Here is a 26,895-nt window from a genome sequence, read left to right as displayed (position 1 = left end):
ATGGATAGAGGAACGGCTGCCCAAAGTAGGACCAGTTGTTTGGTACCAAATAACTTCAATTTCTTATTTCTACAAAGACGTATGACCCAAAATGAATTCACTCATAGTCCCCCAAATTTAGCAATGACTCCTAAATGGCTAAAATATATGAATATAATCTCCAAGGTCTCTATACTATAGTTGATATATGATATAAACCTGAACTCTGGATGTTTCCTTACGTTGTTTTTTTTCTAGCTGCAAAAAATTGTTGCAATGACGTTTAACCTTCAACAAAGATACCATTTGTGAAGTTGTCTCATTCACTGCTGTTCAGTCAACAGTGCTGATGTAGCTACATGATACATTACCCATCCACACAATGTGCAAAATAGATCTGAAGGACAAACGCAGACGTACATACTCTACAGGACGTTCTCAGATTAGCAGACCTGACCAACGGCAGCATTATCCAAACAAATTATATGCACAGACACAATCTATCAGTCAGTTAGTAATATATCATCGCTCTCCAGATACAGTATGTTGCTCTCAATCTCTATGGGTTGTGGTGATGCTTGGAAAGGAGTGCTTGGAAAGACTTCCTCCCTTTTTGATATTTACAAAACGTGTTTTCAGTTGAGTGACAGGCTGCGTCTTACATGGCAGCTTTCAAGGATCCACCTGCTGAAGGAAAAATGTTGTCATGCCAGAATAAACCTGACATGTTTTTCTACATTTGAGCCGAGGTAATTTGTGCTCATCTTCTTCAGTGATTGCAGACATTTGGAAACGGTGTAGTGTTTTAGTTATACATGTATAAATAAAAAGGGTAATGTCATCTACATTATCTTACCTAACCCTAACATGTCAGTGTCAGAACTTAATTAAGTGTGTTTAGTAAGTGTTCATTAAGCATTGTAACTTTAATACTAAAGTAATGCTACTTGGAGGTTGGGAGTACATTGTTATACAATCACACCCACAATAGACATCATGAGGAGATTATAACATAACTTTATGGGTTTTCTATATGTCTGCCTCCTCAAATATCCTCAGCAAAGTATTAACCCATAAATTAAACAATTCTTTCCTGGTTGGCTAAGGAAGCATTTAAAGCATAAAATGCACTGAGAGGTAGCTTGACATGCGTCATTCTTATTTACCAAGCATACCCACTGTTTTTAATTGCCACACTGACATTGTTTTGTGACACATCAAAACACCTGTTATTTGTGTCTGAAAATGGTCTGACTTTCTGATTGCATCAAGAAGCAGCTGTTCAACCAGTCCAAATAGGTGAGATAAAAGATACACACTTATTTCATGTGATGAGATGGCACCTGTAAATTACATTTGGGCCACAGTATAGAGTACCATAGACGTTGTATGTTATTCATTCCTGTAGGAATATTAAAAGAGTATTGTAGTGATTTATTTCTGTGGAGTAATCCAATTTTCTTTTACAAATTTACTGTAATTATGTAGGGCTGCAACTAATGTTTGGGTACCAGGGAAGGATAGAAATTGCTCTGATTACATTTTATTGTGGTGTTCCCAGAAACAAAAAAAATTGGTTAGTTGATCATTACGAGGTTTATGTAGCAATATGAAGATTGTGAGCAATTATTTTAGCATGTCAAACAGGCAAATCTACAGAATGGGCAGTACGAGGGGACAAAGTAATGATTGTGATTGGCCATGATTGTCACAGGCCTTACATTCAAAACTCTGTTGGAGTAATGTGACAATAAATACAAAGGCACCTTTTCAACATATCACCCAACACTACACAGCCCTGCCCTGATTGAGTTTGAATGGAGAGGTATTTATAAGTGGTTGCAGGTGTTGAGCTTTGTTTTTGTTTTTTTATTTGAATATCTCCTGAATGAGTTCTTGTAAGTATCCCATGGAAGAGAAGTTAACTGTCACAAGCAGTAGCTGCAGCTGATCTTTGGCGCGTTATAACTTGGGTGAAAGTGCAGCGCTCAGCTCCAGCTGGCTCCAGACCAGTTTAACCCCTGAGGGTGCCAGTATTAAATCAGCACCAACATCTATCAACACCCACATAGACGTGACTTTAATGTGGCTGCTGTATTTAAGTGGTTTGGGTATCAGTTACTGATGTGGAAACAGAGTGTGTGTTTGCCCCTTGTCCTCTACCCACACACACACACACACACACACTCTCTCCCCTTGCCTGCCCCACGGTGTTATCTGAAGTCCAGCCAGAGGTCTAGCCAACAAGCCAGTTTGTACCCATGATGTTTGTCCCCTCCAAACCTGAGCAGCTGTTAAGAGACGTAGCTCCTCGCCCAGCTCTCAGCAGAAGTGGAACACAGTGGTTGTTGAGCTGTTCCCTAATACCCCTATGATTCATACTTGTTCTCTTCCCTTTCCCAGAATGCAGCTCTGTATGCCTCACTGTGCTGAGGTCCTTGCCCTCGCCAACATTGTATCAGTGGATTACTCATCCTTCCACTGGGGCAACATACCGCATAGTGTGGATTTGTGTATGTGTGCATATGCGTGCGTGTGTGTGTGTCTGCGCAGTGTTGATTGCTCAGACAGTAATGGCTTGTTTTTCAAGTGCTACTGTAGAACAAGCAATAGCAACACAGTGCTGCTGTTCATGCAGAATTAAGATTAGTTGTGATGTTCAGCATTTTTATTTTTTTTATTTTTTAGCATTTTAGTGTTAAAACAGTCAATCGAGATTATTTTTAGAGCTGAAGCAAGTAGTAATTGATTCATCTGTTAAGTTTTAAAGCCAAAATGCCATAAATGTACCAGCTCTTGCACCTCAGAAGTGAATGTTTGCTGGTTTTCTTAGTCTTCTATGATTGGAAACTGACTATCTTTGGGTTATAGACTGTTGGTTAGACCAAACAGGCAATATGAATTTGAACATTGCCGAATTGTGATGGACATTTTGTGACATTTAAAGACCAAACGAAGAAAATAATTTGCAGTTAAACTGATAATGAAACTAATCGTTACCTGCAGCCATAGATTTCTAATTAGAAACTCCATGATGTTGCCCTAAGGAGGCATGGTTGCTGCAGGGAATAAGAGAATAACTGGGTGTGAAAGTTTGTGAGAGAGTTGAGGCGTCGGTGTGCTGAAACGAAGTGCTTGTTGGAAGGTCGAACAGTGTCGGAACCCCCCCCCACACACCTTTCAAGTCAGAATTGGGAGGGCTGTGTCCAACAATTTTAGTTTTCTTCTGATGATTATTGTATCTCACCCTTGGTCGAATTAGTTCGTAAAGCTTGTTGCTGTTTGACCCTTCGACAAGAGCTTCAGTGGAAGCATACAGAGGCAGACCAAGAAAGGGAGAGTTTTGATCCCAGAACGGTTGTTACTTTAGAGTCCTGTTGTCCTCACAGGTGCATACTTGGACCTCCTCGACACATTCCCCTCCCCAGTGTGTTTTTTGATTAGCATTGTTGCATGAAAGCTGCCCTCACTAAACGGCCTCCTCTATGGAATTTGCCAGCCACTATCTAATCAGGTTTTCTCACTCTGTCAGATGTTAGCTATTTATCAACCACGCTGTCGATGACGGAACCGCATCATCTCCATGAAGCTGAATAGTGCAACTTAGGGCCTTCAGTCATTTTATTGTCTTTGTCCCAACACACAGCTGGCCTTTTGGTCAATCCTGAGTTGAGACAATACAGAGTTGTTAAGATCTTTACAAGGCGATGCATGTCGTTGGTCTCGGGGCACATGTTGCTCTACTTTAAATATCTCATGTTTAGTTGATGGCATAATGTTTTTGATGTTAGTGGTGACTTCTCTGTGCATCTCGACAGAGGCCTAGTTTCAGTGATCTTATCTTTACATAAATGTGTGTGCACATCAGGGAAATCAAAGCAATATGACTTGTGTAAAAAAAAAAGAAAAAAGAAAAGGAAAAGATATAAGGTATTTCTAACAAATGCAATGACAAGGCAAAAAGTTGTTTTTAATATGTCGAGCGAACTAAGCTGCAAGTCCCTGTCTACTTTATGATTACAAAAATGCTCTTTTATGAGATTGACCTTGTGGGTCCTCGGATGATATGTGTTCCTTATATTTTGCACACTCCGTTTACTCATTTATGAAGTTTTGTTGGCTGTGTTTGTTGTGGTTGTTGTGCATTGTCGTCAGGTTTGGACGGTGGTCTGTATCCATGCCAGCTGGAAGGAAAGCCAACACAGAGTGTCCTATCTTGTTTGCCGCAGAGTGTGAATTGAAGAGTTTGCAAGCTATCTGGACAGAGAGGTGTGAAGAGGAACCCTGCCGACAGCAACAAACACCACACTTTCCAAAGTTCACAGGGCTGCAAAAAATCACGCATCCTGTAAAATAGTCTGTCAGGCCAACTCTGTAAGAATTAGTGAACGCTGAGTGTGAAAGGTTAGAAAAACGGAGAGGGCGGTGTGAGAGCAGACAATAAGAAAAGTGATCAGTGATCTGGATGCTTTGAGAAAGAAGACAGTAAAATTTATGACTTTGGCCTCCCAGAGATGGCATAGATTCCGGTTTCATGCGTCTTTCTAAACAACCACAAACTCAGTTAGTCTTACAGAGTAAGCAGATGAAACAGATGTTTTTGTTACTACTACGGTTCATATTTACATTGGTATCTTGATTTCTCCCACTAATTGTCAAGTGTGTTTTTATGTCTGTGTGTGCACTGCAATCATACACTGACAAACTCTGCATCATTATTAAACCCCCAACTCACACCCTGTTCCAACGTGTCCTAATGTGGACATTATGTAGCAGAAGACCAGTTCTCAGAAATCTCGTCCTCCCATTTCCTCCTCTGGCTATGACAACACTGTGCATTCCCCACTCTCAACCATTGCCTACTTACACATGTGCACACACACTCTTAAACACGCATACACACAGGGTTAGAACAGGGTTTTCAGAAGAAAAATTACATTGTACATCTTGCGCTGAATCACTTTCCAAAGCATGCTGTAATGTAGGGCAGCTGTGAACTACTGTTGGCACCAGGCCTGCACCTCATCAAAAGTAAATTATCCTTTCAACACAACCGCCAACACTCAGTGGAATGAAAAATCTGCACTAATGCATTCTTTTCACCCGTACAAAGTGAGACCTTTTCCCGTGTTTGAAAGGCCTGCAGAGTCATGTTGTATAAGTCAAGTAAAATATTCTCTGCATCTACTTCTAACATGACACGTCACCTCTCCCTACTGTCTTTGTGTCTCTCTCTCTGGCTGCAGACTACCTGGCAAAGCACGGCCGTCTCAGTGAGCTAGAAGCCAGGAGGAAGTTCTGGCAGATCCTGTCGGCGGTGGAGTATTGTCACAACCGCAACATCGTCCACAGGGACCTAAAGGCGGAGAATTTGCTGCTGGATGGCCACATGAACATCAAGATCGCAGGTACCGTAATGACTTAGAGCAGGAGGACATTTATGTATGAGAAATACAGGATGTCTCTGCATGGAATCATTTCGTTTTGAAGCGTTGCCTGCCATGATCTCAGTGCCGGTATAGTTCAGAAATGTCTTAACTACCTGCCCAGGCCATTTGCACAGTGTTGAGATGTGATCAGAGGTTGCATGCGAGATAGCCGTTGGCTGAAAGATGCCACAACCGACATTTCAGCAGGAATCCAAAGGTTTGTTCCACCTTAAGAAAACAGATCAGAGGAGATCAAAAATCCCTCCCAGTGACCCCTAGCGTTATTCTTGAGGAGGAAACATTAAAGACGGGACAAAAAGAGGAAGAGACCCAGTGGCAGAGATTTGAGACTAAACTGGAGGTCTGTAGTACAAGCTTCAAAGTGTAATTATTAAGCAACTGGCATTTAGAGCTAGCTAGTGAGAATGTCACCCTACCGCTGTTTCCCAGAGTGGAGGAGGGGGAGGCTAGGAGTGAATAAGGGTGGTGGGAGGGAAGAGTTTGGGTTTAATTGGAGGAGGAGAGGAGGCGATGATATGGATTGGCTACTTCGGAGACAGAGTGGCAGATGAGTGGACGAAGTAGGAATGATAAGGAGCGGTGCATAGCAGGGTGGCAGGACTGCAGCTGTGACTATGTCTTGAAAGAGGCCGAGGTTTATCTTGGGCTTTATTCAGAGCTGATTCTAAAATCCATCTAAGGTGAGCTGATCATATGAGGACGGCTAAAAATACAGGTGTGAAAGGATACCAGACACAGCATGAATGTGTGCTCCAGGGAAAATGGCCTCTTGTCTTCAAAGCACTTCATATCATTTACTCCAAAGAGTAGAATAAAATCATTGTTTATTGGTCGATAAATGACAGAAGTTAACCTTCATACAAGTCATTCAGTGTGCAGTGGCTTTTATTTGTTCTAAAAGATGAAGTCGGATGAAGACAAATTAACGAACAAACAAAATAAATGATGATGTGATTGCTCACATCGTCCCATTCACTGTTTCTCAGAAGGGTCCAAGATGAAAACCTGGAGATGTTATTACCCCAGCAGTAATTTTCACAAACATGTCTGACTCACAGCCGATTGTCCGCACGGCAGATTAGATTTGAAGCAGGAAAACAATGAACAGAACATTACCTGACTTGTGATTAGAGAAAACGTCTCTGGGGAGGACATCAGCAGCAAAGGTACATTCTGTACTTCTCTTACCCACAGCACGCTCTGATAAGAGTAACGGTAAATGAAGTTTAGACGAGTAAACACGTAAGATTTTAACTGTACACAAGACGGACAGTCCTCACTTCAAATGTCCTCACTGCATTAGTAACATTAGTGTCAGTTCAGATCAGCCACCCATTCAACCACGGTGAAAGAAAGTTCTCGGGCTAATCTGCTTCTCAAGCTGCGTCTAATGGGTTATTGTCATTATCAATTAGTCTATTGATTTTTTGTAGATCTTATTAAAGGTGCCCTGTGGAGTTTTCTTGTAAACAAACAAAAGTTATGTTTACAATCAGTATTACTCGCCAAAATGCCTTGTGTGCATTCTTGAGATGTAATAAATGTGATGAATGCATTTCCTTCCTCATAAAACGTTTGCAAAGACGATTTTTCTTTAAAGTTTGAAACCTGCATTGCAAGCAGTCTTCTTCTTTCCTGCCTTTTTTTGGCACATTGCTGCGTATCTTGGCACATTACTGCCATCTGTAGGTCAGTGGAACAGTGTGACACCATTGGCAGGACTGTGTATCACGACATGTGCGCATATGACAAACAAAACAGGGACCCGCTCCATAGAAAAGCAGCTGCATTGCTTTTGGGTAGAGCTGCAACTAACAACAAGAAATGGTTGATTCAACTGTATGGCTATAATTTTGTTTGGCTTTTATTTTATTATTTTGTCTATAAAATGTCTAAAAAATAGTCTAATATCTTCTGACATCTTCAAATTGCTACAGGAATGCTAAATGCTAAAAAGTGCTGTGCCCCCCCCCCCCATCTCTATGCACTATATATGTACTTTGTGTGTATTATGTGCAAATTAATTTAGTGAAGATGCACAATATAAACTAAAACAAAGCCTTAAAGATAGATTTTAAAACGCCTGTAAATTCCATTAAGTCTCACCTTTTACCACTCCTTGCTTTTATTGAATCTTATTGAAATTAGTTTTTATTTAATTTTATCTTGATTGATTTAGATAACTCTCAAGATTAGGTAATGATGCAGGTCTTTCATCGTTTTAGTTTAAATATGCTTTATACAGAATTTAAAAACAATGTAATTATAAACAACAAACTAATTGTCACATGGTGAAGCGGGAGCCTTTGGGCCCACTGTGAGTCCAGGGCCCCTGAGCAGGTGCCCACTTGGTCCAGTTGGTAATTCAGCCTTGCTGACCAACAGTCCCAAATCCAAAGATATTCAATTTACAGTGCTATAAAACAGGTAAATCCTCGCACTGTGAATGTTTGGCATGTTTGCCTGATGAATGACTTGCACAGTTAATTGATTATTAAAATTGTTTATTACTTCTGTGTCTCGACTAATCCTCTAATTGCTTCAGCACTAGTCTGAATTTGCATGTCCAGACCTGTGCTTCCATACTGAACCTGTGCCTCTGGGTTTTTCCTGCAGTCCAGTGAAGTCTCCCTGCTCTCTAAAAGGCCACCTCTGGTCAGTCTGTATGAAGCTTAACCAGGCAGCGGTCAGTCAAAGAAAGGTCATGCTCATGGTGGCTGCAGAGGAGAGGGGAACAGCGACAGCGGGGGGTACCCTTCATGTTTTCACTTCAAACAGCCCCTTTACGTTCAAGTTGACAGATTGAAGGGGAGGGAAGAAAAAGAGGAGGAGAAATAGCAAAAAGAAAACTGGATCAGAGGAGGAGAGGAAGCAACCTTTTGTGACTAAGCAGGAAAATATATATTCCATGTTTTGGGTTGTGTTGAATTTCTAAGGTCACAACAAAGCAAACATGATCTACGAGAACCACTTTCAAAAACAAAATCCAATATGTAATACATTTCCTCACATCACCAAAATGTTAACAGGCATTTAGAGCTTCATTAACTATTTATTTGTATTTTTCAAGGTTGAAACCATCCACAGAATGATGTCATTGGAAGTGCACCAAACCCTAAAGGTGTTTCATGCTCAATTAAATGATGTAGAAAGTACAAACAACCTCCAGATCAAGGACACCTGTTGGAGAAACAGTTTCACATTACTTGTTGTATACACATGGAAACCATTAAGGTTGGACAATATGACGATATATAATATACCGTGAAACAATATATCTTAAATAGTTCTCTGTGATATTCATGATTAAATAAGCACCAATCAAAGTTAAAATTAGGGGGGGAAATCATCAGGATTGTGTGGATTTGCTCTGATGATGGATCAGATTTGATTGACGGTGAAAACAACCCACAAACTGTGATTCTTATTCAAATGTTGCTTAATCCTGATTGGTGCTCAGAGGTACATGACATCACTTTTCCAAACCAGTTAGAAGAGCACAGAGAAAAACACACATTCATGTATCTCTCACGTGAAACTACCAAAAACTGTTTGAACTACGGCAGAAACTTTTTTGTTCATGTTGGACTCCTTCGCTCATGGTAAGAAGCTGATTCAGAAAATAGGTTTTTAGGGCTTTAAATCTCTAAACAAGTAGGGTCTCTATCCGAAAACAGCTTGTCTAGTGAACAATATCGTAACGTACAATATTACATTATATCATAATAGATGTTGCCCACTCCTAGCAAGCAATTTTATGCAAATATGTACTTAATTTAACACAGTTGCAGTGAAAATTATTATAAGTGGAATCAGTCACAGGTTAAGATAATAATTTAGATAATATGTAACCTGTATTGAATAGCAGCCACTGTGGGCACATGTGACAAGTATGTGATAATGGTAAATTAAATGAAGCAAGTCAAGAAGAGTCCTCAAGTCAAAATCAAAATGACTAACACTACAGAAATATCTATTTAAAGTTTGCTAATATTAGCCACCCTGAGCTACTGGTCATAACAGACCAAGTAAGGTTGCATCAGCAAAATCCTTGAATGTATTGAGTTGAAGAAGTTTGTGTTTTATTGCTTATGAATTCAGCGTTTCATTTGTAAGGTGAAACGTGTTACTTCAGTGAAATGTCCTTTTTTACAAGAGTGAAAGAGGCCCAGTGAACCTGAAGCATATGAGGAAAAAGACCAGGAGAGAGAAAAAGTTACTACTCACTTATATAGCGCTTTTCAACCTTCGCGGACCCCAGAGCGCTTTACAGCTGAGTCTCATTCACCCATTCACCCATTCACTCACACACCGATCGCGACTGAACCCATTGTCTTGCTCAAGGACACTTCGACACAAGTGGCGGGGCAGCCGGGGATCGAACCCCCAACCTGCTCTAACCAGCTTTACCTTCCGCGTGACAGTGCTACGCACTGCGCCACACGCCGCCCAAGTTTTTAAGTAATAACAAGTGTTAGAGAAGAGTCGAGCGGAGAGAGGAAAGAGTGAATCCAGAGCAAAGCATCCTGAGCTGCAGTCATAACTATATCAATGCTCATACCTGATTAGAGATGACACATTTGACACATACTGCACATGATGATATCACTTATACACTCGTCATATCCACACACAGCTTTATGAGCCCTTAGCTGGAGTGTGTTCCAATGTGACATGTTTAGGCTAATATTATGTTAATACTGTTGTGCGCCACACACACACACCCACCCCGCCCTTCCTGTTGAGCTATGAGTGCTGTTAGTAGCCTGCAGCGCGCTGGAGTGTTTGACGTCAACCAGTCTGCTCAGTATTCAGCTCCATGAAATGGGTCACAGCATCTGACGGTAAACCCAACTGCACTGCTCTGCTCTGCTGTGCCTGCATCTCACATCTCACCTTCACAGCAGCATCAGACAGTAAACATACTTGTAATAAACCCCGCTGTGGATTTACCCTCCACTTTATTTCAACCACACCTGCTGCTACCTGCACTGCAGTAATTAGATGGATTGAATACATGCACTCACATACACGGTGTCAAACCTGCTATTTCCTTTTCAATTGGGAGTTTGCACTGCGCCAATCTCTCAAACCTGATTGCTACATGTATTTTCCAGTGAACTACAATTTCCTGCACCTTTTCATTTCTGTACAGTCAAAATACAGCATGCAGTCTAGATTCTTCATCATTGTCATCATCCACATTCCCATTTTTTAAAAGTATTTTTCAAACATTCTGCCTTCATTTGAAAGCAAACAGTAGAGGGGAGACCTCTAAACCCTTAGGCCTCCAGTTCAACTCACACACCTTAAATTTTACTCCTGAAACAAATAGTAAATTAAACAATTCGTCAATGGAACAAAATTAGCATAATTTAAGTAATTTATCAAGAAGAAATTACAAATCTTAAATGCGAAAATTTCCTGCTTTTCTCTATTTATACACTCAGTTGTTTATTAGGTACACCTAGCTAAAACTAATACAGTCTAATACCCCCCATTCATGTCAACGAGGGCAGGCTAAATAACAGAAGCAGCAGCAGTTTAACGCAATGCAGTTCAACAGCACCACAAACTACATCCTCCAAAATGATCAGAAAGTTGAATCAACTAAATGATTCTCGCAAAAAATAATAATAAATTAAAAGTTGTTAGATGCAGCTCAACACAATGTGAGATGTGTGTGTGTGTGTGTGTGTGTGTGTGTGTGTGTGTGTGTGTGTGTGTGTGTGTGTGTGTGTGTGTGTGTGTGTGTGTGTGTGTGTGTGTGTGTGTGTGTGTGTGTGTGTGTGTGTATGCGTATGTATGCGTGCACTTGGCAGACAATATATAACCTGTAGTGGGTTGTAGATTGTTAATTGTAAAGGATCGTGATGCAGAGCAAAGGAAAAGGACTTGGTTACATATTCTCTTTCACACACTGCTTAATGTGTGTGTGTGTGTGTGTGTGTGTGTGTGTGTGTGTGTGTGTGTGTGTGTGTGTGTGTGTGTGTGTGTGTGTGTGTGTGTGTCTCACCACATCACCTCCAGCCCCATTATGTAAGCCAGATTTTTTTTTATCAGTGTTATTTATTTGTTTTGCAATACATTTTTACTGTTTATGTAACTGTTTCAAATTGTGGAAAAAAGGTGGGGGTGGAGGGTTAAGTGAGCCCGACGGTCTGCTCCTGTAGCTATCAGGTCCCATGACTCCATCTCAGGGTCCCAACTAACTAAGCATGGATTCTTTTCCTTATCTATTATCTGTTGATTCACTGATTTATTTCATCAGTTAATCATTAAGGCTATAAAGTGGATTAGGCTAACCATCACAAGTTGAAGAGATGCCATTTACAATGATAATGAGGCCATAAAAAACCCATAAAATCCTCTTATCTGAGAGGCTACAACCAGCAAATGTTAAGGATTTTGTTCTTGATAAATGATTTAAAATGATGAATCAGTTATCAAAATAGTGAGTAATGGATTTTATGTCGATGTACGATCATCTCAGTACCAGAAGTAAGCACTAGTAAGTCTTGTAAAACCATGAGGAGACAAAGGATCATTTACGGAAGCCCAGAGAGGCAAGTGAGGAAAAAAACAATTCTGGTGATCCATTTTCTAAGTCGGGTCTAAATTGCTTTCTGTCCTCTGTGGGAAGCAAGGGGGGGGGGGGGGGTTGCCAGGTAAAAAAAAAAATGCTGGTATCCTGGTTTTCCAGGATAATTTTAAGTTACTTTTTTTTCATATGTACGGTTAACGTCAGTATAGCTAACATTAACTGCAGATTAGCGGTGACATTTCTAGCCAAAAGAAGGACATGACAGTAACATAACAGTTACATAACTTGCTAACACTCAATATACAACATGTACCTTGTGTTTAGAGTACATGGAGAAATTAAAACTCACCTGGAAGAAAACATGAAAGCATTTAGTCCTATTTAGAACATGGGGTAGTGGTGCACTTCAGGCTCTTGTGTCCAAAATTAGTGTTACAATAGTAAATACACACACAAAAATGTAACCTGCTAAAGCTTTTTTTTTAAATCTATTTTCACAGATCACAAAAAGAAACTTAGAAATGGTCCTGGCAAAACTTTTTTTTCACCTGCTAAAGAGAGAGAAAACAATTAAGATCAGACTTTTTTTTCCTCACTTGCCTCTCAGGGCTTCCGTAGAGGAGGGAGAATGATGCGAACTAATACAAAAAAGGGCTGGCTGAGTAACTGCAGACACGCAACTTGGCTCCGTGTGATTTGGCAGATATTACTGCAGCTTTTTGTTGGATTTTAATGAAAGGCAGACGTGAACTTCTCAGAGTTTTCTGTGTAATGTGTGCAAGTGTAAGTTAGACTCGTCTGTCTTGTTCCTCTGAAGATTTAAATTGGAGTTTTAGTCTGTCTCTACAGACAACCAATCAGAGTACAGCTTTGATGACTTCATGTCAGTCTCCAGGGGAGGTTACCTCATACAAAGGCCCATTTCCTCAACACACAAATATGTGGATCACATATTACATTATGCAAAACCTGCAGACCCCATGGAGACACTCTCAAACTCACAAAGCATAACCCACCTTTGTTCTGGACATTGTCTTTGTACAGTTTGACCACTTCAACCCCCACAGTTATACTGTAGATATTCACCATGTGCCTAACCCTGTTCCCTTTTTACAGTCACAAGTAATATTTACAGTTGGAGGTTTGGTACTTTACAGTTTTAACAAACTTTAATGTTTGAAATTATCTGTACCTTTCCTCCCAACCCGCCCCCCACCCCCCTGGTGTTTTGCCCTGTGTAGACTTTGGATTCGGGAACTTCTTCCAGCCCGGGGAGCCTCTGGCCACGTGGTGCGGCAGCCCGCCTTATGCTGCTCCTGAGGTCTTTGAGGGCCAACAGTATGAGGGCCCACAGCTAGACATCTGGGTAAGATGAGTGATTCCATGAAGCAAACAATTGTTCCACATTATTTTGAATATTTTTTTCCAAATACAATAAAACTTGAAATTGAATTTACATTTCAGTCTCTGCCAATCTTTTTCTTTGAGTGCAATTTTGTTTAACATTCAATTCATTTTTGAGAATTATTTTATATCTCACAATGGAAACAAAGTCTGGATGCTTAAATCAGCAGCTTTTGTTCCTGTGCTGATTTTCCAACCACAGCTGGAAATGAAACATTAATCTTAAAATTCTTTACATCCAGACACCTCTGATTGATTAATCTCCTGATTGTTCCAAGCTCCTGCCCTGACCTTGTTCTCTGCATCTTTTCATGCTCACAGAGTATGGGGGTGGTGCTTTATGTGCTGGTGTGTGGTGCGTTGCCCTTCGATGGGCCCACTCTGCCTGTGCTTCGACAGAGAGTCCTAGAAGGAAGGTTTCGCATCCCCTACTTCATGACTGAAGGTAAGAAGAGACTCTTTGGGATATTAAACACAAAATAAGATAAGAGACTATGCCAGCTGCCACCGCTCAGTACCTCACATTCCTGTAAATGAACACGCTTGCAGTGTTTGTGAGAGGACACTGCCTCTCAGACGAATAGATCACGTTTTCCTATTTGAGTCAACATACTGTTGAATATTCGCTGGCAGACTCTCTTGTGACTGCAGCCAGTCAGGGGGTCATTTCATTAACGAGAGAGCATTGCGCTCATTTGAAGGGGATACAGTAGGAGACACTCTGTCATTGTCCTCTGTAATGTGCGTATGTGCGTCAGTGTGTATGTGCATGCACACAGGCTGCTGAGGGAGTCAGGTTGGCTAACTGTCTCAAAGCAGCCCTGCTGTTAGCAGCTGTGCTAGCTAGCTGGCAGCAGATTAAGTCCAGAGCTGGAGCTGTTTATGTAACCTGGGGAGAGCCAGTGAGGCCTTCCAGCAGCTTCCCTGTCTGTCTCTCTGAGGACACTCTGCCTTGCTGCCTGTCTGTCTGTTTGCACGTCTGTCTGACTCATGCACCTCTATCTGTGAGACATCTTCCTGTCCGTCTGTGGCCATGTCTGTTTCTCTGTATCCCATCTGTAAGTCTGTAGCGCTTTCTCCACAGGGGGTGTGGTGAGAGAGTCGACCAGATTTCTTTTTTTTTCTGTTCAGGACCTTGAAACAATTAGGACGTAAGGGGAATGTAGGAGTGTAATGTCAGCTCCGTGGCCAAACTGACACTCAAACCCGCCTCCCCACCCCCAGTCCAGCCCCTGTTCCCTGAACAAGGAGAACAGAGTGTGCCGATTTCTTCATCCAGAAACAGTCCATCTCATCTCCTCTTGTTTCTCCCACCGGCCAACGCTGTGGTACACAGCACAGGCTAGCACTGCACAGTAAACTCTCACTAGAACATCTCAGCACTGTGAACGTTGTGGTCTACTCCCAACTTACTGATCAACTACAGTAGATTGTTGTCTTATGGCTCCCCTGCTGCTGCATATTGCACAGGCCTGGTAGATAGTAGTACAGAATAGTCATGCTATATGTTGTATGTCTGTGCATGACTTTTGCAGCTGAGACTCAATGCAAACTGCAGGTCAAAGCATCAGCCAGTATTTTCTTGATGAACTGATGAATCTATTGGTCTACAAAAGAAGATATTCAGTTAACTGAATTATTAATTGATATTGCAAAATAGTTCTGTTATCCTGTTGTTAAACAAATTGATTTATCTGCTAACACACTTTGCACACAGCTTTGCCTTGTGAATCTCAGGCACTTGTGTTGCTGCTTGTTTGCATTTTTTTTCCTTCTGTCTAGCCAATCACAGACCACACTGAAACAAAACAGGGTGCTTTTGAAATTCAAGTGAAATCTGGTGATGTTTGAAAGCTTTGAAGCTGATGTGATGTGATGTTTGAAAGCTATGCTCACGTTCACAGTCATGCATGATGGCTGCATTTTATATATAATGGTTAAAGTTATTTTCAAGCTCCTGTGTCTGATAAAATCAATGAAATATGAAGTCAGTACCTACTCTGCTCTTCAACTTCTCACAACAGAGTGCTGTTCTCCTTCATTGGGGGAGTTGGTGTAACTCTACACCTCTGGGACATTGCAAGTGTTAACTGGGATGGTTCTGTGGTTAAGTCATCGTGGTGTAACGTACTGGCTAAGGACAGTGTGTCAATCAATCAGCCGGCCAGCCGGTTAGACGGTTGTGCAATGTTGGCCCCTTTACATAGTCCAACCTTCCCTAGTGGTTAGTAGCTTTGAAAATGTGCTCAGCTTCAACTGTTGCTATAAACACGGCTGTAGCAACGAGCACAGCCTGCGTAACTTCTGGGTCAAACAAATTGTACTGTATTGTATTTGAAGCAGGATGTAACTTAGCAGCAGCACAAGCTGCTAAGATGCCACAGCTTGAGGTAAAAGTGCAGTAAAGGGCACACTGGTTATTCATATGATGGGGGGAAAAAATTGAGTTGGCTGAACTGCCAAGCACGAGGTAGATAAAAATGTGATGTAAGCAGACGTTAGTAGATCAGCAGGGCCAGGTCCTTGGGCTTATGAACTGCTGAGGTCTTTCTTCTAACTCTGTGACAGAAGACAGGATATCTGTGGACACTAGTAGAGTAGAAGAATTGCTAATGTGTGTAGAAAATGAACTTCAACTCTTTTAAAAACTCTAAACTTGCTAAAAGTTTAATAATATTTACCAAAACTGACTGATCTGTGCATTGTCAAGTTGATCTGCTGTGCCTCTAAAGTGTAAAATGTGAAGAAAGACAATATGATAATTTGATTTTAAAATGCACTTCAAAAAGAGAACAACTTTAGTCTCGTGAGCACATGAATCATCATTTCAGTCTGAGTAAAAGCTCAAGGTAGACATCAATAATTTCAAAAACATAAATAATGGCCAACTGCAGGGCCAACTTATTTGTTGAAAACACACCTGTTTTTGCTGTGAGACCGTAGCAGCAGGATATATGGGTAAAGATGCCGTGTGGCGGACAGGAATGCAGTGCAGGCAGTAGGGGTGCAGGCAGGCCAAAGCGGCACAGCCAGGGGAACTGTAATCCTGTTAAGAACCCAGCTGTGTCTGACGTCAAACTCATCTAGCCACTAACTAGAGGTGAGGAGCTCTCATTAGGAGGGGAGGAAAGTAGAAAAGAGTGTGGACACGCTGTTCTCAAGTGACGGCAGAGGAAACGAAGAAGAATTGAGCAGATTTTAAGCTCCTGAGTGTTATTTCTGCCCCACTTCATCTGGCTTACGTTGACGAGGACATGACGCTTTGTGGCTTTATTTGCTTCATCGTAGCTTAAACAAGAAGTGCGCAGCATTATCGTCTTCCTTTAAAAAGCGGTGATCTAAAATATAAAAGGCTATAAAAACCTTGTCACATCCTCTATGATTATGCTTTCCACCCCTCGCAGACTGTGAGCACCTGATCCGCAGGATGTTGGTCCTGGACCCATCAAAGCGCCTGTCTGTGGCCCAAATCAAGGAGCACAAGTGGATGGCTCTGTATGTTCCTGTACAGAGGCCTGTTCTGTACCAACAGCCTCTGTCTGCTGAGGGCGAGGCGGGTGTGGGAGAGTATAGCGAACAGGTCCTCCGCCTGATGCACAGCCTTGGCATCGACCAGCACAAGACCATAGAGGTGAGGACCGATCTGCGGGGAGGAGTTGGCTTTATTTATTCAACAGGGGTGTGAAAGGGTGAGGTTTAAAGGTCAGAGCTTCAGACTGTGAAGGAGAGAACAGTGGACAGTGGATATGATATGATATACATCATAAAATATATCCACTCCTTCATTGAACACATCTGAACCTTGAAGTACTCCTTTACACTCTGAAGTCTTTTCAAGCTCTCTATCAGTGTAATGAAGAGGCTGTAATTTATATGCAGTATGTTCTGTGTGCTGTCTTTTCTTTTTATACATTCTATTTATTGTATTTTTAATCTATACTCTGTTCCTTAGCTGCTGCAATAACCCAATTTCACACAGGGAAAAGAAATAAATTATTTTTTTTATCTCAGCATGTCTTAAGAGCTGTCACAGTTAAGTCATCCAAAATGGAGGGCGTTCTTCAGTAATAACTTCAATTACAGACGCTGCCATTTATGTTGTCTGTCATCCTCCAGTCTCTGCAGAACAAAAGCTACAACCACTTTGCTGCTATCTACTACCTGCTGGTGGAGCGGCTCAAGGCCCATCGCTGCAGCTTCCCCGTCGAACAGCGGCTCGACGCCCGCCAGCGACGGCCGAGCACCATCGCCGAACAGACTGTCGTCAAGGTAGCCACTGGCGAGGGGGGGGGGTCTCTGAATATTGTGTACAGAGATTACCATCCATCCTGATCAAAGCTCCAGTATTCACACCTGCACCCAGGAACAAACAATCGGGCAGACACGACCCATTCATTTATCCATCCAGCCAGGTTCTGTCTTCACCTGCTCTCTCCCAGAATTTTCCGCCCAGCCTTGATCTTAATGCGTCCCCCTCAGCTACATTATTCATAATTTTCTTTTCTTTGCCCGCTGTCTCTTCTTAGCGACCCAGTGCAATTTCTCTTTCATTTCCCTCACCATCTAGGATGTGGCCTTTTTTGTCTCGTTTGGATTATCAAGTCAAATTCACAGCAGCTCAATTTTGTCGTAATTGCATTATTATCAAGGATGTTGTTAAGTATTGGCTGTGAATTCGAGATTTTTTTTTTTTTTTTTTTTGATGTCAAAGACCCTGTCTGTCTTCTCCCTCTCTGCAGTCGACCAGTGGTTCAGCCCAGGTGGGTTTGCTCCCGCAGGGTGTTCGTCTGTTGCGCTCCCCTGCTGTGCCCCAGGCCTCCTCCGATGCTTTCACCTTCCCCCAGACTGCATGTCCCCTGGAGCAGAATTTCATGGTGGAGGACGTCAACACGCCCAAAGTAGGTCCAATACCAGTAAAAACAGACTGAGGCTTCAGGGACATGGGTGTCTTTTTTGTTTGTGTGTTCGTCTTGTTTGTGTGCCCTCTGTCCTCACATGACGGCTTACGGAAGTTGTAGTTATTACGGTCATCATCTGCTTGCACAAGTATGTCCTGAAAAATTATCCCGATAAGCTTGACAGTGATTCGCTTTGATAAGCATACCCACTCACTGTGAATCACAAATGTCTGTGCACTCTGTGTGTGTGTGTGTGTGTGTGTGTGTGTGTGTGTGTGTGTGTGTGTGTGTGTGTGTGTGTGTGTGTGTGTGTGTGTGTGTGTGGTGTGTGTGGTGTGTGTGTGTGTGTACACTAGACTCCTTTGAGGTTTCGAGTGTTGTCTTGCCCCGTCAACCTGCCAGAGTGCAGCTGACTTGTTCTCTCATGTAAGAACTCAGCCAGCACTGACATCAGACAGGACAGCTGCCTGTCCTGCACGACTTCTAGACACACAAACACACACACACACACTATGCTGTCTCTTTATCTGTGCCAACCAGCAACCTTTTCCTCCAGGCCTGTTGTTGAGCTGACCGACTATTAAAGAACACAGACACCAGTAGTCTGAGTTGACGGCCTCACACACCTGCAGGGCTACACACACACACACACACACACACACACACACACACACACACACACACAGTATCGTCAAGATTTCTTTTCCATCCCACCCCCTCTCCTGGCTCCAATAGAGAGTGATGTGTCTGTTTTCGTGTGTGTGTGTGTGTGTGTGTGTGTGTGTGTGTGTGTGTGTGTCTGTGGTAAGCAGAACAGAGCAGTGCGCGTTATCTGCGTGAATGGAGCCTGGTTATGTAAGCGGTCCTGTGATGATGATGTGACCTAATGCGAAGCTGAGTGAACACACATGGACAGGAAGCTGCTGCGCGGCTCCAGCGATCTCGCCGCTGTGACCTCCTACCCATCAGCCAACAGCTCATCTTTTCTTTTTTAGTTTTTTGGCCCTCTTGTTCTTTCGCCTTTTTTTTTTCTCTCCTCTCCTCTTCTTCGTCCTTTAACTTCACTCTCCCCTCATGACCCCCACCCCTTTCCATCGTCCATTTCTCAATGTTTTCCCCTCTTGTCCTCAGTGAGAGTGTGTGTGTGTGTGTCGGTTGAGTAACAGCATTCCTATCCCAGCACACTACAGAAAGCAGATGGGGAATTGGGCAAAGTTGCTCTTTCTAGGCCAACACCAGGCTTTCCGGTTTCTGCGGCCACTCATGCAGATGATCTTTGTCTGTGTGTGTGTGTGTGTGTGTGTGTGTGAATTTATGTCTGTGTGTGTGTGTGTCAGTCACACAGCACTTTCAGTCAAAGCTCACTTCCTGGCCCTGCATTCCTTTATCCCCACCCTCCACCTCTAAGCCAACACACACAGGCCTGCCCGCTGTAACAAACACACACAGTATGAGACCAACTGTGGTGCGTGGAGGGAAAACAGAGGGAGGAGAGGAACTAGTAGCGCCCTCATTCTCAGTATGGTGGTCGCCTATCCAAGTGGTCTGGTACAAATGATGGATTTTGTATGTGTTTGCTTGTGTGTATGCACCCTTTGTGTGTTTAAGATGCCTGATTTGACTAACACTGTGTACTGGTTTCTTCGATGTGGAGCTGTTCTTTCTGGCACAGTCAGTTTTGAATGTATAGTTATCATTCTCTCTCTTTCTGTCCCTTTTATCTCTCCCTCCGTCTAGGTGAACGGCTGCCTGCTGGACCCCCTGCCTCCCCCCACTGTCCTCCGCAAGTCCTCCACCTCGTCACCTAGCAACATGATGGAGACGTCGATCGATGAAGGCATCGAGACAGAGGAGCCCGACACAGATGATGATCCACCCCACCTGCTCTCGGCCTATCAGACAGCTCGGTTTGGCCAACGGCGACACACCCTCTCTGAGGTGACCAATCAGCCGGGCCCTTCTAACCAAGGTACGATGTCACCTGATCAAACACACACACACATTTAGACTGTTGTATTTCTGGATCACTTCCTTAAGATTTAATGGAAAAAAAATGTGTCCCCAGGGAAATTATTCACTCTAGGCCACAACCCCTCCATGGGTAGCGTGGACTCGGACATCGGCTACGACATGGGCTCCATGCACAGCGACCTCGGTCTGCTGGAGGATCCCCCCTCTCTCAGTGACGTGGTACCGGCCAACAGCTCTGCCCCCGGCGTCACCCCTACACCTTTCCTGAGCGCTCGGCCTGCCAACCCAGCAATGGCCGCCCTGACTTCCCAGCATCGGGATGCGCACAACCGCTCCCCCATCAGCTTCAGAGAAGGACGCCGTGCCTCCGACACCTCCCTCACCCAAGGTCAGAACCACCAGTGTTAATTTGTCTTTTCTTTCCTCCACACGCATTCATTCTTCTCTTTGGACCTTCTCTCAAATGACCCACTTCTCTATATGCTCTCACGTTACATTGACTTCATAATAGGTTAAGTGTCTTCCTCCATGTTAGGGTCGACCTCAATATGCACAAGGTCGTTTAACTGCTTGTGTTATGTGATTGCATTTTCAGTGTCTAAATGGTTGAGATGACAGGAGGTTTCAAAGAAAGATGATTAAGTTCCTCACCAACCACTGGAAACAGACAAATCCACCTTAAAGGGGAACTGAATTGATTTTACATCTAAAAGTCTGTTAACAGGTCTATTACTACTTCTGCGTTTTATAAAGCCTTTTTTGACTCCTGAGTGATTTCTCTTGAGTCGGCGTCAGTTGGGTTTGAAAGTGAAGTTTGAAAATGAAAATGATCTGGGGTTGTGGAGTTAGAAAGAAGCGCCCCTCAGCTCTGCTTGATGCTAGCTGCTCGACTAGCTAGCTGCTACTAGCATAACGCGTCCAAATCTCCGACTGTCGGCGGCCATGTTGCATTGTGGGTAATGTAGGCAGCAGGTTTTGACAAAGGAGAAGAATGCGTGGAATAAAAAAGCTGATATCTTTAATTCTGCTGCATCACTTCTTTTTTAAACAGTTCATCGTGAGTCTGACTTCAGTGTTATAGCAGTGCATCGCTAAATTGGAGCATTACTTAATCACCCATAATGCAGTACAGTCACAAGACATCATTACTATACTCTCCCTATTGCTGGATCTACACAGCCTCATAGTTCAGACGTGCTCTTGAGAGATTGCTGAAAGACATTCTGTGACGTATAGAAAATCACTTTCTGAAGTGGAAGTAAACCAGACAGGTTGGTGTCATACATAAGTGTCAATTAAATGCCAGATCCGACACGTCTCCTTAAGCCTGGGCACCACGTTCTGCAGAAGGGTTTGATGTATAAAGTGTCACAGTGCATATGTTCACAGAGCACTAGAGCACCAGTCAAGAGGAAGAGCATTGATTCTCATGACACAGACGCAACACCCCTGCTGCAGCTGCTCCTTCACACCCTTCTGCACACACACACACACACACACACACACACACACACACACACACACACACACACACACATATATGTATACTGCCTTCCAGATAAAAGTGCCTCATTCCCACTCTGTCATTTGCTTCCCCTCCTCTTTTTCACACACTTTTTTTTTTCCCTGTCTCTTCCTCCTCTCTCTTCCCTTCTCTCACCCTCTCCAGTCCCTCTGACGACTACAACGGTGATGATTCACGTTATGAATCACAGACAGATATTTGAAGGTTTCAGCCCACATATCTCCCTCTCTCTTCCCCCTTCTCTCTCTCTCTCTCTATCTATCTATCTATCTATCTATCTATCACTCTCTCTGCTTCTCCCTCTATGCCGCTCATTCTCTGTCTTGCTTTTCTTTCTCTTTTCAAAGTTTCAGTCTGTGGCATGAAGGATTTGTCTCTACTCCACATCAGAGAGAAAGAAGAGCCAAAATATAAGAGGGAATGTTCAACAGCCTCTATCTACCTCTCCATTTTTTTTACCTTTACAGCTACATTATTCTGAGCCTGCTGGTTGTAAATCACCTGTGTTTTAGCCAAGTTCAAACTATAATTATAGCTTAAAAATGTGCATTACTTCCCAACTCTACTCTGACAGCTCTGCACTGTGTGCTCCCAGTTGGTATTTGCGGATATTTATTTATTTATTTTCCGTAATCCTCTTTGGAGAGTGTTGATGCGGTGGATTCTTTTGCGTCAGACTGCTGACTCTTGTTTTAAATAACTCCCACCATCACGGTGAGTCAGGTCCTATCGTTCACAGCCACAGCTCGTCACCACTGGATTTGTCTTATCAGAGCTACTTGCTGTTGCACGCACACGCACGCACACACACACACACACAGATACTGTCACATGTGCACACACAAACACACCCACAGTGCCTCATGACGTACATGCAGTCACATTGTCAGTAAGGGTGATAAAAAGTGCTAACCGGTCAACCAGTTTGCTAACGTCAGTGAGGTTTAAGCCTGACTCTCTGGGAGAATAAAGTCTTTAACATCCTGTTATGAAGAGAGAAGTGATTCTATTGATCAGCTGCAAGAATCAATACTAAGTTTGTATTGTGTGTATTTGTTTGTGCTTTCAGGTCTGGTTGCATTTCGGCAGCACCTCCAGAACTTGGCGAGGACCAAAGGTATCCTGGATCTGAACAAAGTCCAGATGCTAGTGGAGCAGATGGGCTCCGGGGAAGGGGCCGTCATGGGCCCCCTGGGACCACAGCACCACTTGCACAACCTCCTGGAAGTCAGTCCTACCTCATAATTACAAAAAAAACACACACATCCTTCACTCAAACCCATTCAACATCGTTCTCTTCTCAAACCCGTTCTCAGCCTCAGTCCCTCTACTATCCTCACCCCATGTTGGCCAGGAAAAAAAAAAGAAAAAACAGGCACCCAGGCTGTTGTGTAACCCCAAGAGAGGCAGCCAACTGTGGCTTGTTTACTGTCTCCCGTCCCCCTGGGGCCTGGAGCCTGGAGCCTAGGCCAAAGTGAATGCAGCCATTGTTGGAGTCAGTCAGACTTAACCATAGTAGTGACTGGCACTCAATAGGCCCAAGCTGCAATCACACACAAAGAGGGGCACACATATACACAAAATAATACACTCACATAAACACAGTGCAAAGAGAGCCATTTGAGGAAAATACGAAGGCTTTCCTGTAAAAAAACCCCCCAAAAAACAACAACAACAACCCACAATCAATTGTAGAAGCAGACAAGATCTAGTTGTTTTCCTTTTGTCCATCCCTCATAATGCAATAATGCAGCTCTTTGTTGGTTATGATGCTCAGGCCCCATCATCCTTTTAATTTGCTTTCATTTCATTTAACTACGGTGTAATCCCTGTGGTACATGCCATTTAGAGAAAGGCATCTGGCTGATCAGTCACCACACAGGCATTTGGGCAGGAGACAGCATAGATAATCCAGTTAGACCACACGATGAAGCACCCAGACCCTGACACAGCTTTATTAACTGACAGGAGAGGGGGTCTGGGACATGTGTGTCTATGTGCATACATGAGCATAAAAATCCCCCTTGTTCTAACGCGTTATGTGTTTGATTGAAGGGTGAGGCATCCAAGCAGCAGGAGGGCCTAGCTTTATACCAGGGTGGGCCGCAGCCGCCTCTCCTGTCCCGCAGACAGAGTTTGGAGACACAATACCTCACTCATAGACTACAGGTACAGTCCAGCACCCGCTGCACTCACTCATTATCACTGTATTCAATGATACACACCTGCCTTCCTCTGTCAAGCCAAAAGGCTGCTTTGCGTAACATTCACTGATATCATTTGGCTCTTCCATGATGCAACAATAATGAAACAGTTGGTAGCCGGTTACCATGGTAACTCTCCTGAACACAGTCATCAATCCCAATCTCTCTTCTGCCCAAAAGGCCAACGTCTTGGCTAACAGTCCTGCTAGCTGCCAACTTTTCTGTAAGGAGTCTCCTCGAAGTTTAGAGCAACAGCTGCAGGAACACAGGTAAATCACGCTGTATTTTAATGTATTTAAATTTTTTTCCCATTTTATGACATACTCTCTCTGCTTTTTCTCTTATGTTCATTTAGCTGTGGTGACCTTTCACTGCTGGAAGATTGTACTGCAGATTGTAGAGCCAAAGAAAGCATTTGCTATGGCAAATAAATACAAATAAGAAGAGTTAGTCATAAATTGTAAAACAACCTACAAGAAAGGAACACCCAGGAATGAAACTGGTGCCAGAGCCACAATTGTTAGCTGATTTCTTGTTAGAAAGGGGGTCATGTTGTTTTAGTGTTGTGCCATAAACTGATTTATTCAGATTAGGATGTTGATGATTTGACATCTGGATCTTTTGGTTCTTTGAAGCTGCTTTAAAATTAATTCTGTATTCAACCTGCAAAAAATGTATCGACAGTTAGGTGGATCATGACCAAGACGTTTTAGGGTGAACCCCGTACATTACATAATGTCGCTTTGTTATATTTATAATTAAAGAGTGTTGATATAATTATGAATTTAGAAGAGAACATGATCTATGATCTGTTGGTGTAATTATCCATTTTAATAATGAAGAGTTAGCTGTGCGTATACATGATAAAACAAAATAAATATAAATTTAAAATAAAAAAGTTTGTAAATAAAAACGGACAAACTAAATTTAGTTTGAGATACTGTGAGCAAAAAGATACTGACTGTTAAAAAACCAATGAAGCGAGAGCGTATGCCATTTAATTTGACTTTCAAATGGGAATTTGTCATTTGAATGCTAAAATAAATCATTAACTGCATAACTCACTTTTCTGAACACTTCAGTTCATTCAGTTAAAGCTGCTTTTTGAGAGATTTTAGTAAGGTTTCATTTTCACAGCAGGCTTATGATTATCACTTAAAAGTCTCTTGCATGTCTATTGGGAACCAATCATGTGCCCAACATCACTCGTAGTCTGACCATATTCACCGGGAATGTTTAACAGAGTGGAAACATTGTGGAGCACAATGTAGAAAGAAATGACCCCAGTAACAACGCAGAAACACATAAAATGAGACCTATGTCCATGAATCTATTGCCCTGGTGCATGCTGGGAGGGTTCCCAACACACTTACCTACAATCACATGATCAGCACTCACAAGAATGAAGATCATGGTTTCAACTCTCTTGTTTTGCCTTTATTTCGAAATAACAGCGCAGTGTTATTTAAGATAACTTCAACAAATCAGTCCTCATCGTGCTTTCAAAGAACCAAATTAGCTGGATGAGAATAAACAGGATTATTTAAGCCTGATAACAGCATGTTGAATTAGTTAAGTAACATTTGAAGAACAGGGCCCGTAGCGAGTAGCGAGTGACACATGCGTCAATCTCATTCACGCTTGTCACCATTTTTTTCTTTCGCTATTTTTCATGGATGCAGCTTTGTAGCAGGCTAGCTATGTAGGAAGATGGTGTCCCCATTCTTAATCCCATCTACTAAACTCTGATGTGGTTGGCTATTTCTCCAACCATCAATAAGCACAATAGACCTTTTTGCTGAACACATTGGTGATGTGGGCAGCGATTCAGTGGTCCAGGACCAGCCTAACAATTACCCCCAAATGGTACCCCCAAAACAAGCAGGAAATACCATGTTTGAATTCAGTATTTTACATTTTCATTCTAATTTTGACGTGCTTATGCATACATTTTGCAAGCTTTTTGTTCTCCCTTGTGTTGACTCAAAGTTTTGTTTTGATCTAAGCAGGCTCTACTGCTCTCCCCACAGACTGAACCAGAAGAGGATGTACCTGCAGCAGTCACAGGGCATGGGGCTGCAGACCTACTTCAACCAGATGCAGATAGCTGAAGGATCCTACCCGACAGGCGGCCCTGCTCTGGACCCGGCGGCGTCTCAAAGTTCCCCTCAGGGCCCCCCCATGTCAGCCGCCCACCAGCCTCAGCCCCAGCAGCAGGGCAGCCCTCAGGCCTCGCCTCCCTTCAGCCACCCCCATAGCCTGAGCCCCTTGATGGAACCGGGCGAGGGCCTGGTTTATGATCCCTACATGAGCCACCACCACTACACCCAACACCTGCCCCCTGGATCTCACCTCCACCACCAGCTCCACCATCCCCAGCCCCATGAAGCCTCTGCCAGCGGCCTGGGCTTCGGCTACCCTGCTGGCTGTGCGCAGCAGGTCCTGGGGCCTTCCACTGAGGCTCTTCACCTAGAGCAGTACGAGTTCCCGCTGGATCCCACCTCGCTGCCCCCGCCTGGTCCAGGAGAGGTTGAGATCGGAGGCATGCCTGGGGTTTTGGCCAGTCCGGCGCAGTCAGACAGCCTGGGCCTGCCTGAGCTGCAGAGCTCCCTCCTGGACAGTGAGATGATGGAGACCGTGGACTCCCAGCATGGCTTCGTACTGGTCAACTAAAGCTGAGGGGGGTAATAGAAAGCAGTATTAAGCAATGAGAACCCACACAGCACTGAGAGCAGAGAGAATGGAGATGTAAGTGGAGGCCACAAGCGTAGCAACAGGAGGAGAAGTGTTAATTTTTTGTACGACTAATACAAACTTCATTTCTTAGTTGTGATGAACCTCAGACAACCTTTCTACCAAAATCCTCCCGTAGCCTACCTCCCTTTCTCCCTCTCCTCCTCTGTTCTCGTTCTCATCAGCT

At 43.2% G+C, this 26,895-nt stretch overlaps 1 protein-coding gene across 1 annotated transcript in view; it reads left to right on the top strand.

Annotated features, from left to right (window-relative positions):
- Nucleotides 1-26,648, top strand: part of sik2b (salt-inducible kinase 2b) — a 40,703-nt gene extending 14,055 nt beyond the window's left edge. Inside the window, exons 4-15 of the mRNA XM_070905451.1 lie at nucleotides 5,226-5,387; nucleotides 13,215-13,339; nucleotides 13,699-13,822; nucleotides 16,782-17,008; nucleotides 17,494-17,646; nucleotides 18,117-18,275; nucleotides 20,013-20,244; nucleotides 20,341-20,634; nucleotides 22,841-22,998; nucleotides 23,827-23,940; nucleotides 24,156-24,244; nucleotides 26,006-26,648. Coding sequence (XP_070761552.1) covers nucleotides 5,226-5,387; nucleotides 13,215-13,339; nucleotides 13,699-13,822; nucleotides 16,782-17,008; nucleotides 17,494-17,646; nucleotides 18,117-18,275; nucleotides 20,013-20,244; nucleotides 20,341-20,634; nucleotides 22,841-22,998; nucleotides 23,827-23,940; nucleotides 24,156-24,244; nucleotides 26,006-26,648 — 2,480 coding nt within the window. The remainder of the gene's footprint in view (nucleotides 1-5,225; nucleotides 5,388-13,214; nucleotides 13,340-13,698; nucleotides 13,823-16,781; nucleotides 17,009-17,493; nucleotides 17,647-18,116; nucleotides 18,276-20,012; nucleotides 20,245-20,340; nucleotides 20,635-22,840; nucleotides 22,999-23,826; nucleotides 23,941-24,155; nucleotides 24,245-26,005) is intronic.
- Nucleotides 26,649-26,895: the final 247 nt, after the last annotated feature.

This window comes from Enoplosus armatus, chromosome 5, assembly GCF_043641665.1.
Source record: "Enoplosus armatus isolate fEnoArm2 chromosome 5, fEnoArm2.hap1, whole genome shotgun sequence".
NCBI lineage: Eukaryota > Metazoa > Chordata > Actinopteri > Centrarchiformes > Enoplosidae > Enoplosus > Enoplosus armatus.
This window is presented reverse-complemented; position numbering and strand designations above follow the sequence as displayed.